At 39.9% G+C, this 12,621-nt stretch overlaps 2 protein-coding genes across 4 annotated transcripts in view; one reads left to right on the plus strand and one right to left on the minus strand.

Annotated features, from left to right (window-relative positions):
• The window catches only part of AKT3 (AKT serine/threonine kinase 3), a 150,051-nt gene extending 138,973 nt beyond the window's left edge, over window positions 1-11,078 (plus strand). The window contains exons 13-14 of the mRNA XM_053972578.1: window positions 1,696-1,798; window positions 3,704-11,078. Coding sequence (XP_053828553.1) covers window positions 1,696-1,798; window positions 3,704-3,789 — 189 coding nt within the window. The 3' untranslated portion in view covers window positions 3,790-11,078. The remainder of the gene's footprint in view (window positions 1-1,695; window positions 1,799-3,703) is intronic.
• The window catches only part of SDCCAG8 (SHH signaling and ciliogenesis regulator SDCCAG8), a 104,107-nt gene continuing 101,547 nt past the window's right edge, over window positions 10,062-12,621 (minus strand). For all 3 annotated transcript variants that reach the window (XM_053972577.1, XM_053972576.1, XM_053972575.1), the window contains exon 19: window positions 10,062-10,403. The gene's annotated coding sequence lies outside the window, so the exon portion shown is untranslated. The remainder of the gene's footprint in view (window positions 10,404-12,621) is intronic.

Raw genomic sequence — 12,621 nt, forward strand, 5'->3', positions numbered from 1 at the left:
TTTGTTTGTTTGTTTATTTATTGTTTGTGTGCATGTTTTTTTGTTTGGTTTGGGTTTTTGGTTTTTTGCTGTGTTTTTTGGTGGGTGTTTCTGGGGTTTTTTTTGGGTTTTTTGAATGTTCTTTTCTCAGATAGGAAAACGAGAATAAAATGGCGATGTGGGATGTTACACTGGAATAAATCTGTTTTTAGGAAATGTGTGGCTGCATTGCTGGAGAGATGTACAGCTTTGAAAATCTGCTTTAATGGCGCAGAATTGTTTGGGATAGCCTGGCTGCATATAAAAATACTTTTCAAAAAGTGAAGGAATCTGTGCAATAAAATAGTTTGTTTATAAACATTGGATGTAACTTGATTTATACCTGGAAAATACTTCTGATGTTGTGTTTATATATGTTAGCTCCTTAAGGATTTATTCTACAATGCCCTGAACTTTTATGTCAAAATACCTCTCTGCTGTTGTGTGTTTTTCATTCAGGACAATGTAAGGGAAAGCTGAACTAAGTTTTGTAAAAGTATCAATCAGATTTATTGTACTCTGTTAAGTATATGAAGTGATAGATTTGGTTTTGCTTAATAACTGCTTGCACTATAACTGAAGATCTGGATCAGATGAAATCAGTCTCGCTGTGTACAGATCATCTGTGCATCTAGTGCATAGAACTTGGGAAAATGAGAGAGTTAGCAGCAGTTCCTCCTTCTTTGCTGTGAAGCAAATGACTTGCTGTGGGGCAAGTTAATTGTTTGGTGTTAGTGTTCTGGAGCTGAGGAGAGAGAGAATGTGAAACTGGTGAAAACCCCATGCAAGGTGATAATATCAGTGAGCCAGGATATAACCTGTTGTATTGAAAGGAAAATCAATTACATTTATTCTCAGGGCATGTTTTACATTGCATATGAGGAGATAGCACCAAAGGGCTCCTAGGTACAAGCAAGAACATTATCACATCACACACACATAATTTGCAGTGTCATACATACAAAACTGCTGTATTGTTTTTGGACTGGCAGCATGCAATGTGATATTCCATTGTCAGTCTGCCTTCCAGTAAAAATTGATCAGCAGTTCTTTTGATAGAGAAGATGGATAGTGAAGCTGGTTCAAAAGAGGGGCAAGGGAGTCCTGCCTGCAGGCTGAGAGTGGCTACCAGTGATTTGCTGTTGGGAAATCCCATACTGTGCTGTGAAAGCAGTAGGCAGGTTTAGATAAGCAACTCCCTTAAGCCTGAATTGGCTTTCTTTCAAATATAGAATTTATTTTCATATCATGTAATATCTTTCAATGATAAGTTCAGCTGAAGGCCTTCCCACTAAAAATAAAACCCCAAACCATACTTATTATACTCTCTGTATAGTCTTTTTCTTCTTAGCTGTTTATACCACCCAGTTGTGGTGAAGTATCTTGAGATGCCTTTGCCTGACAGCTATGTGGGTAATTAAATTGGCCTGAAGAGTTTCTAGGTAATTGTCTTTATGCAGCTCAATTAATCTGCAAGTCATGTGAGAGTGATACTTGGAATTTAGCTTTGTTGTGCTATTGATTGGATTCTGAACTGGTATTTTTGGGATTGACTCAAATGGGTCTTATCTCTTACTGGAAGTTAGAAACTCAGCTGCCTCTCCACAGACCTAGTTGTTTGATTTGGGGTGTAGCTTTGATGTTTAGTAATTTTGTTTTTTTCTTGGTGCCTTTCAGCTTGTACCTCCTTTTAAACCTCAAGTGACATCTGAGACAGACACCAGGTATTTTGATGAAGAATTTACAGCTCAGACTATTACAATAACACCGCCTGAAAAATGTAAGTCAGAAATGATGCATAAGCATGATGTAACAATACTGTTTATAATAAAGCAGTGTGTAAGGTTTTTTCTGTTTGAACAGAAAAGCCGTTCTCAGTGTTACTAATAAAAGTCTTTGTGTGGAAGTGTGTAAGACTAACTCTCAATGACAGCTTTATTTTGAAGATGCAATAATTACAAAGCGTAAAATATTAGCTCACTCTGAGTTGAGTTTTAGGGGCATTTTTGGTGTGGGCTTTTTTGTGTTGATTTTGTTTGGAGTTTTTTAATTTGTTTGTTGATTTGGAGTTTTGTTTGTTTGTTTGTTTTTAAATAAAAGAAGACACTGGCTTCAAGTGGTTACTGGTTGGCAGTCAAGGTCCCAGTTCAGCAAAGTAATTGGAACACAGACCCTTCTTTAAGCATGTGGACAGTGCTGGTGTCTTCAGTGGGCTGTGTAGCTTTAGTAAGATGGATATATTTTGAAATACTTTGAAGGCAATGATTTGAAAAAAATCAATTACTTGAAAATTAAATATCCTATCAAGTCCCGTGCTTCAACAGAGTCTTAAAGAGGGTGTTAATGTGGATGGCACTGGACCTCACAAAATTTCTTTGTTGGTGTGAATGTGATGTCACCGTGGTTTGTGTTTTTGTCATGTTGTGTTACACACAAGAATCATGATCTGATCAGCCTAGCCCAGGCTTTACAGTTACTTACCAAGCCAGAGCAGTTAAAATCTTGGTCCTGAGTTCTTAAAGAATTTTCTTTCTTTTTGTTTTGTTTGTTTCTTTATATTGGAGGCTGAGAAAGGAGGATCACAAAAGTAAAGGCTTAGTTATGGTTGCTTAACCTTTCATAAAGCAATCTCATTTTCTGATGTTTTAGGACTCCCAGGTTAGCTGCAGTTTTCTGTTCATATATAGATCTAGAGTATTTACTTGATTTTGCATTTTTAGTGTCTGAACACAATCACAGAAACATAGAGTGGTTTGCATTGGAACAGACTTTGTGAAAAAAAGAACCTTTCTTCTCCTGTCTATCTTAATAAGAATTTGTTCACGTTTTAACAAACAAATTTTACTAATATTCGGATTAACTTGGGTTCTGTTGATTCTATATTAGACCAGGATTAACTCTAGTTTTTATGTGTAGAATATATGAAAATGCAAAAGACAAAAAATTCTGAAAGGCTGCATATAAATACATTGTTAGAATAACAGTCTCCACAGGAGTCTTTAAGAATAAGCGCTGTTAAAAAGCCATGTGAGGAATGCATATCCAAATTCTCAGAGTTAGGTAACATCTGGTGCCTGCTTTCCATTGGCACTGGAGGAATTATGTAAATAAAAATATTTATGAATTTGGCTTATTCCGTAGTTCTTCTTATCCCAGTAAATACTGTAAAAATAAATAGTTTACTAAAAATAATAGCTAAGAATTGAAACGCATAGAACCTGTGTGAATTGTTCATCTTGTAGCTGTTTTTGCTTTTAACTCCCTTTGAAATGGAGGAATATTTAAATATATCTACAGTAAAACTATAATTTCCTGAGCTCAGCTCAAGAAATAATGGAAACTGGCTGCCTCAATTGGCACTCGGCTTCTGTGCTGCCAGAAGCTGGGTGTGCTGGCATGTTTGGATTAGCCTAGAAGGGGTAGTTGTGATTAAGTTCTCAGGTGATAGTCAGAATAAAATGGACCAAACAGTCAACCTGAAATAAATAGTGACTTTTGGACATGCTGTCCTTTCAGTGAGTATCATCCTGCTGTGTGAACATAAGCTTACATGCTTAACTGAAGTTTTACTTTAACTTGAGCCTTTAACCTCCGCATTGAATCCTGAAAGATGTACTGCATATCAGGTGAATAATACAGTTTAATTGCAAATATACTGATGTTTTGAACTTCTTCCTTAACACAGATGACGAGGATGGTATGGACTGCATGGATAATGAGAGGCGGCCGCATTTCCCCCAGTTTTCCTACTCTGCAAGTGGACGAGAATAACTTTTTTGTTCTGCTGCTTCACTGTCATCTTAGGTTTATCAGTGAAAATGATTCCTGAACATCACCACCAGTACTAGATACTACTAAGATAGCAGGGGCACTTTCAGAGACCATTCCAAATTGAACAAGTTTCTTTCCCAAACCTACCTAAAATCTGTTCTGGTTTTGCATGACATATGAGATTCTCTCTACTCCGCTCTCCTGCTGTTGCTGCTGCCCACAGTCTCAGTATAATAGCAACATCAAGAAGTTACTAACAGTTTCTTTGAAGGTAAATGACTTGACTTCAGCATTGTACACTTTGTGAACAAGTAGTCATCTATTTTTCCTCACAGTGGAGGCTAAACAAAAGCTGTGTTGGTCCAGCTTATCTTCTTCCAGAAGATGAATCAAAATTGTAATTAGTCTAAACAGACTAGGCGATAACATTTTCTTGCATCTGTTTGTGCTGGTTAGAATGAGGAAACGTAGAGGTGGTGATGTACATATGCAAGGTTTCTGTTAGGCATATCATTACTTGAAGGAGGTCTCTGTCATTAACATCTGGCTGGAATTTGTTTGGGAAATGTTTGAGAGAAGAACTTAAATTGTTGATATATATAAATATATATATATATATTATTTTTTAATTACTGTTGGATACTACAGAAGAAGCAGAAGGGCTGGGCTCACCCAGCCTGCCACTTAGAACTTCCAGGTTCATGTGCAATCATGGAGAACTGAACATTATACATGCAAGAAATGAAGGCATAAAAGCAGCAGTTGAAGTTGTTCAAGGGGTTTTATAATTTGCACCAGATAACATCTTTTTCATGCTTTTCTCTTTCATGATATGCATCACCTCTGATGGCTGAAGAATGTAGACAGGCATAATGGTATTGCTTTTCACCAAAATGTGTGCACCAAGGTAAACAGGTGTTTGCCTTACTTGTTTTTATTTTGAGTTTGTGAATTAGCTTCCTCTCCAGGTGTTTAACTCCCAATTTTTTTTTTTTTTTTGGTTATACTGCGGTAGTATTTATTTTTAGAGATAAGGTTTGTATATGTCATGTTTGCAAATGCTGCTACATCTTAGAACAGGCTTATAGCAGTTAATTTTGTAATATATGGAAGGACTGTACAAGCTGAAGGGAATAATGCACTTTTCTCCCATGTGGAAATTTTAACAAGGCTCTGAAATTGTACATACTGCTTAGAACCAGATTTTTGTGAATGAAATACTGTCTTTTAACAGTTTGGCAGTGGAGGTGGGGATTTCCAACCTCATGTGCCAAAGGGTTAAAAGTGGACAGACAAAAAAGCTACATCTTGTGCTGCATTTAGGATAAACATAATGTAAGAGCCTGACAGCACAAGAGAAAATGTCTGTTCTATATGAAGGAATTGCATTTGAACAATGAGATCACAGTGATTACAAGAAAAGCACTTTATTTTAACAATTAAAATAGTAAATTTCTGGGATCAGCTGTTCTCAAGGAAGATTTGCCTTCAACCAAAAGAGTTCTGAAACCCAGGAGGTTATGTGTAACCGTGGTACCTGATTGACTGAATTTCAAACATCACAACAAACGCTCCACTGGTAGGGAATCGTCTTTCCATTTCCGAAGATCTGTATCTAACAGAACATGTGCATAAACTTTAGCTTTGATCTTCAGCAATGATAATCTTAATAATAAACCCTTTGGTGCTAGGAGTTGGGGTGTGACGTGGCGCAGTGACAGAGTGCGTGCACCCTTGCAGGTGACATCAGGAACCCCCAACTCCGTGGGATTATCATTGGCAGTATCTCTGCGTTCAGCTCTTGTTAGCTCCCACAAAGACTGTGATATTGCAGAGTATTCCTGGTTGCATTGTGTGAGTGAGTAGATGAGTCTGAGAGATGTTCCTACACAGATGCCTTAGCCTCTTGATGTGGAAAGTTGAGTGCCCAAGCATGAAACCCACTGCTGGCAGTGCATGTGCTGGGATGGTCAAGGGGTAGATGGGCATTTTAGCAAGGCAGCTAAAGACGCAGAGTAACTTAGACAATTTTTCATGTTTCATGTTTTATCTTTAGTAACGGATGGATAATCAGATAGAAATATATCATGATGTATATTCTAACTGCATAGGATTTCATTATGTCACCCTGTAACACTAAAGATGTGTAGATGTTGTCCCTGTGCAGAGAGAGAGGAGAGCAGCAAATGTGTTGCAGGTCTGTCCTGGACTGGTGGTGTAGAGGTGTCTACACTGACACAGTGAGTGAGTGACTGAAATAACCAAGTACTTAACAGACGGGCATTAATTAGTTCTCTGCAAAGGTCTTATACTCACAGACTGAAACTATGGTGATTCAAAATCTGTGTTACATGCCTGTGTTTTCTCCCCTATGTTTTCAGCTTGTAATAGCAATAAGTTTCTTGGCACAGGGTACCTCCAGCCAGTGGCCAACTGGCTGTGGCGCTGGCCAGCAGCTCTTCATGGCAGTGACGCCCTGTGCTTTGCTCTCTGTTGCATAGCCAGGTAGTGTGCAATTTGCAGGAGGGGCCTGGTAGTGAACTATTTGTAAACCTTTTAAGACATCACTTTGCATTGCATTGTCTGCCTTCTGAAACGTCAGTGATCCAGTTTATGATGCAGAGAGTCAGCAGCCACCTTGTGCTGCCCAGGCCTAGGGGATTCTGTCTTACCAGTGTTAGATGACAGAGAAATGGACAAGCAGTGCTGAGAGAAACTTTCAAAGCTCTTCTTTTGCTGTCTGCAGTTGTGGTTGGATTTGGACAGGAGATGGTGGCTGGTTGTCTTGGTGAGCCTTTTGAGCACAGTACATTTCAGACCTTGACTCCAGCTTGTACTGACTTCCATGACATACAGTATGCCCTCTTGTACTGCAGCCATCTTGGAGGAAATAGGTCAATTCTGTTTGGATTTTGGCAGTTTTGCACACAGCTTCGCTTTCCACACTAATCCATCTTCCAGTACATTCCTGTTGCTTAAAGAACATTTATTCCAGTGTTGTTTTACCTTTTTTTTTTCCATCTTTACTTGTGGCTTCTTAAAGCTGACTGTTCTTGCAGGGGCCATGTGCTTCTCCTAGAGTACAAAAGTAAGGTCTTTCCTTACTAACTGCAGGGTCTATATATTACACCTCAATGTACACACTTTGCTGCTACTGTTTGTACTGTCTACAGTAGAATTTCCTTATCTTGCTCCTGGTAGTGCATTACAGGCAAGCATGAAATGTAAAGTATTTATTTAAATAAAAACCTCTAAATTGGTAATTGAATTACCTCCCTGTAGCTTTAGAGTTTGTGACATTTCTTGACCTTGCTAGTTCTTTCATTAGATCCATGCAAGATCTAGTCATATGGTTAAGGATATTAAGCAGACACGATTACGAACCCAAGAAACCGTATTACTGTTGGTCATACTTAAACTGTTTATTTCCTTAAGTATATGACCCACAAGGATGTGAAATAACTACAAGAAACTGTTTTTGTACACTGTACATCCTTAGTATTTTTACACGTATATGATAGGGATGCACATTATTTTCCTTCGTACAGACAGCTTAAATAAAGCACTATGTCAATCTGCTACTTCTGTGTTTTTTAATGCTAATTTGTTCTGGAGGATTGTAAATATATATATATATATATGTTCAAGCTTGCCACAGAGGACGTATTTTTTTATATCTGCACATTACTATTAAATATCTTAGAGGATAAAATTCTTAAGTTGTCCTGTGTCAGAGAAAGAAAAATGGAAATGAGAAGGCTATATTGCAGATTACAAAAGATTTCTCAAGTTTTGGGTTAAATATTTACTTCATATTTTAAAGTAATTTTATATAGGTTAGATGTTTCAATCCTGAAATGCACAAAGAATTTACTTAATTTCTTCTTACAAGAAAATGTACATCATTATTTTTTTATCACTGTATATATAATGATCTGTGCATGTTTAGTTACAAGTTTTATTTGCTGTGAAGTCCGAGTGATAACTGTAACTCGCTGTGACATATTTCAGATACTGGGTGAAGTTTCAGCTTGTAAATGATTAAGTTACAGTACTGTCAAAAAAAAGTTTTTATGACTAAGCAAAATGTATCTGTGCTTTGGACTGAGGCTGTTTCCATACAGGTGGTTCCTGTTAACTCTTTGAGATGTATGTCGCTTCTAAAAGTAAATTTGGGTTACACTTTTGAAGATATGCTCCTATTAGAACATCCACCATTTAAGTGATTTTCAGCTGATGAAATTCTTGGCCTCATATCCCACAGCTAGACGATGTTTGGGCAAGGAGAGGGAAGAAAGGGAAGGTGGGATTTGCAGGGCACTGCAGAATGGGACTCTTTGAAGCCCACAGGCTGGTCCAGGGCTGTTTGAACCAGCCAGTCTGGAGGGCTGAGTGTCCCTAAAGCAGTGGGTCATCTGGGTTTTCTGACAGGTTTTCTGTTCTCTGACATGAATGCTTCTCAGGAATAGAGGTGCTTCATCCAGGTCTCAGGTTTTTTCCTTTCTTTTTTTCCTCCTTTTTTTTCCCTCCACCACCTTGTAATAGGAAAGAGCATCAGGGAGACAGCCATCCATTAGTTCAGCAGTATCAGGATGTCAGTGACCAGGACAAAACTGCACCAGTGACAGGACTACCTGGTTAGGCTGCATCCCATGGTGTGGAATCATGTTCTGTGTGCTGACCTGGATTTGACCATCGGGTCTGATACTTGTAAAATTTGTAAAACCAAGGATTTAGTGCTTAAGTATAAGCAGGGGAAGGTGGGGAGGGATATGAGACAGGTAGGCCTGGTGCTGTAATGAGTTATTAATTGCTACAAAGAAGAGTAACTGCTGCAGGGGAAGTTATTCCTTGTGGACTCCCAGCAAGACAATAGTTGCACCTATGCCTGGGATGAGTATGAAAAACCCACTTTGAGCTATATATACTGGCAGCCCAGGACCCTTTATTGAAATCAGACTCGTACATGCATGTGGGTGGCTGGCAGTGGGGCCCTGCATGTGGCCACCAGAAGCCACCTGGTAGGTGAGGCAAGTCCAGAAAGGTTGAGGGTCCCAGTGTGCTCTAGGGTCTCAGTGAAGCCTAAGCGTCAGGAATAGGTGCCCGAGTTCCTTTGCACACGTAGCCTATAGGCACTGTCTCCTATTTAAACACAGATTTATGCTGTGGAATAATAAAAAATAAATGTTGAAGTTTGCATTTCCTATATTTATAAATGTATATTCTTAACTGTTGTAACCATCTATAAAGTAGTGACACTTAAAAAGCTATCAGCCTGACTACTGTGAAAAATTCTGAGTTTGACTAGAGAGGGCTTTCCTTCAGCAGCCTTTCTTCTCCCTAAAGACCTGAGGCCTTTCTCAGCACACGCAGTGTTATATCTGTGAAGTTGTTCAGGGAGGTGATCAGATGTGTTTGGCAGTTTTATATGGCAGGAAATTGAAATAGGGAGGAAAAATCACTTTGATGTTAGGGCTGTACCACTAATAATTCTTAAAATATAAGGGAAGGAAGGATTGTGTTCCACACCCAATGGTAATTTATTGCATGTGTTGTTACTCTTATTTTTGTTATGTTTTCCGTGTTCATGCTGGCTGAAGTAGCTTTATTGCTGGGGAACTGTTCTTTGCGCTTTTTTCACCCCCTTTACCAACTATATTGAAAAAAATAGATGTAGAAACTTTTCTCTTGTGTGTGTAGCTTCTCCTACACTAGATAGCAAAATATTCAGATAAATTCTTTCTAAAACAGTTGGGTATTTGAAAAGTAACCTTGGAAAACATGAGTGCACAGTTAACCAGAAAAAAGCCCTCCACCTGCATCCTCCAAATGTTCTGAGTTCAATAATTTGAAGCCAAGTTCAGCTGGTGCCCTGAATATGTGCTGGTGGAAAAGCCCAGTTTCACCACTTCAGTGTGGAGCCCATCACCTCTTGTAATGGCTCCTCTGTAATAACCAAGGGCTCCTTTCTCTTAAAGGCCTTGTTCAGTGAATGTTTTAAAGGGGAACCTGACCCATGGAAATTCCTCCACATTAGGTGGAATATTTCTCCATCTTCTTATGCTTTTCTGATTAGTAAGTAGTTGTCAGGGCTCTCACTTTTTATATCAAAGTGACAAATGTCCTGTTGAATAAAGTTCCCAGGTATATTCCGGTACTGAGTTTGTAAAAAGGAGGGCAGTGTACATGTGCAGCACTTGCAAACAGCCCCCTTCTCCCTCCTCCCCCTGCACATGATTTCCCTTGAATTCAGAAGGACAGAACAAGGAACCTAGAGAACCTATGAGGTTTATTGATATTTCAGTCTGTAAATAATATAGACATGTATGTTCAATTATGAAAATAGATAAAAACATTTTATAAACATTGTACAAATTATTGACATCCACACCACATAATAGCTGTTAAAACTGGCTTGCAAGCCTGGTCTTTTCAGAAAAGTCTCAGCTGTTGTCCTAGAAAGTTTGGTAGGCTGGTAAGGCTTCAAAATATTTGTGATTCTGTAGTTAAAACCAAATAGAAACCAGCTGAAATTAGCTAGCAAGTGTGCCTCTTTTCTACAGAGGTGTCTTTGGGTGAGCCTCAGACAAGTTTCAGCCAGGTGCAGAGCAGACCTGAAAGATAAAAGGAAGAGATGGGTAGTCTGTATGGCAGTGCCTGTGTTTCTCATTTGTGTCACGTCAGCCTGCAGGCAAGTTCTCAGAAGAGAAATAAAAACTGGTTAAGACTGCAGTAAGGCAGAGTAAACAAGCACAGTTTCAAAGCCTGCACTTCCTGTGCGCCTGCTGTCCTCACCTCTTTCTAAGCTCAGAAGCCTTACAGGTAGCAAGAACAAGAGACATCTGATTTCTGAAAAACAGGATCTCCATGAGCTTTTGACATGGCTCCTGTTTAGCAGTAAATAAGTGAGCTCTTGTTTTGGGGCACGTCTAAGATCCTGCCCCTTGTCCCTTCCAAGAAGAAGGTGGCAGGGTTTTGCCAGAGGGTGTTTACTGTGCAGTGTTCAGCGTGTGTCTGAGGTGGGCAGCTGTAGCAAAAACAGGAAACTGTTGCCTTGGTGCCAGTAGGAAACCTCTGTTGGGAAGGCTAATTCACAGTTTTGAAGCTCTTGCATAGCTGTTGTTTGTGCTTCCTCTGTAGCACTTAAGGACTGAATTGAGCAAGACATCAAACTATTGGAGCTGGGGGAGCTACCTCGAATTAAGTCACTGCAGTACTAAAAATTGAATTTAAGAGATGTACATGACCTCAGAAATAAAAATAAACTTTCTACTTTGGCTGGTTTTGCATTAGAAGACTGAAGGGTTTTGTTTTTTTTTTTCCTTTCTCCCTTGGTTTGTTAGGCTGAATAAAAGAAAATTAATGAAGCTGCAGTTCATTAAAGAATGAAAAACAGTAACGTGGTGGTTTTTCCCCCCAAAATACATGCACCAGCATCAACTGCTACAGCTGTGTTTGCGAACAGTGCAAGGAACTATGCCAATGGAAAGCCTTGGGGCTTAAATTCCATGTCAGTGCCTGGGTAGTGACAACCAGAGGAAACACTGCACTCTGTGGTGCAGTGACCCTCAGCATTAGAATATGGCAGAACCCCAAAAACTGAACTCCTGAAGAAGTTGAACTCCTGGAAGTTTCTGTTGTGGGTGTCCTTCCACATCACAATTACCCAGTGCTAATGCTTTGTGAGCTGCAGAACCTCAGCTTGATTGATGAAGTGGGCAAATCTCCTGACTCCAGCCTGGCCTGAACCTCTTCACAAAGCAAGCACCAATCCTGTCAGAATCTCTGTACTGCACTGTCTCAGGGCCCAAGTATTACAGCTGTCATTTAAGGTGTGCTGTTCTCTAACAAAAGGGGCACAACTGTCACTGTCACATTCAGATAATTGATAAACGAGTTGGTTACTGGACAATTAGGGGTAGGGGCCTTTCCAGTCTTAGTTTCTCCTCCTCCCAAGAATATTTTGGTTTTCAGTGCACAGAACGCTGCAGCACACAGTGCCCAGGTTCCTCTGGGCACTCCCTTCTTACCCCAGTGGTATCTGCTTTAACAGGCTGGTTGGGTATTACATGTACAAATTGGAAGGGTTTGTAGGAGGGAAACCGCAGATGCCTGACTGGTTTATTTTATTGCTGCCAGCTATACTGGGAGGAGGGAAGAGCAACTGACTTCCTGTTTGATTAGAAAGCACTCAGGTGGCTTCAGTGCCTCAATCCTCCATTGCATGGCTGTAAAACCCAAGGTGGAACTCTCAGGAGGGCCAGGCTCAACTCCTCAGCTGGTGCCCAGCTTTGTCCAGTAGCCAGACACTGGATGGGATGTACAGGAGTCCCACAGCTGCAGATGCACAAACACTGAGGAGCTGAATACTTGAAGCCTCATGTCAGGGCAGTCAGACATCAAACAGAGGTCTATCTTTATCCCTTCCTGTCATGGTTTAACTTGCATCACTTCTGATTAAACTCCATCCAAGCAGAAGTGAAGATTTTCATCTGCTTAAAAAAACCCCACAACAACATCCACCAACCCCATCTGTGGACTGTCACTGGCTGTTACAAACACCTTGCACAGGCACCATCTTTGTGCAGTAAGACAAAAGCTCTCTCCTAATAACAAAAGCAATCTTCAGGTCTCCTGAGGTTGAGGGCCAAGTAAGGATCAGCTTGAATCACTTTTGACAGCAGAGATGGATTTTGCTGGAAATAAGGCTCCCCCTTCTATAATACATAATAAAAAATAAAAAGCAAACAGGGCATTTGGGACACACTGCTGCATTAATCCCTGGGACCTCACTGAAAATTCCTGCTGACACAAGAAAGGAAAGGAAACCCC

This window comes from Vidua macroura, chromosome 3 (genome assembly GCF_024509145.1).
Source record: "Vidua macroura isolate BioBank_ID:100142 chromosome 3, ASM2450914v1, whole genome shotgun sequence".
In the NCBI taxonomy this organism is placed as follows: domain Eukaryota; kingdom Metazoa; phylum Chordata; class Aves; order Passeriformes; family Viduidae; genus Vidua; species Vidua macroura.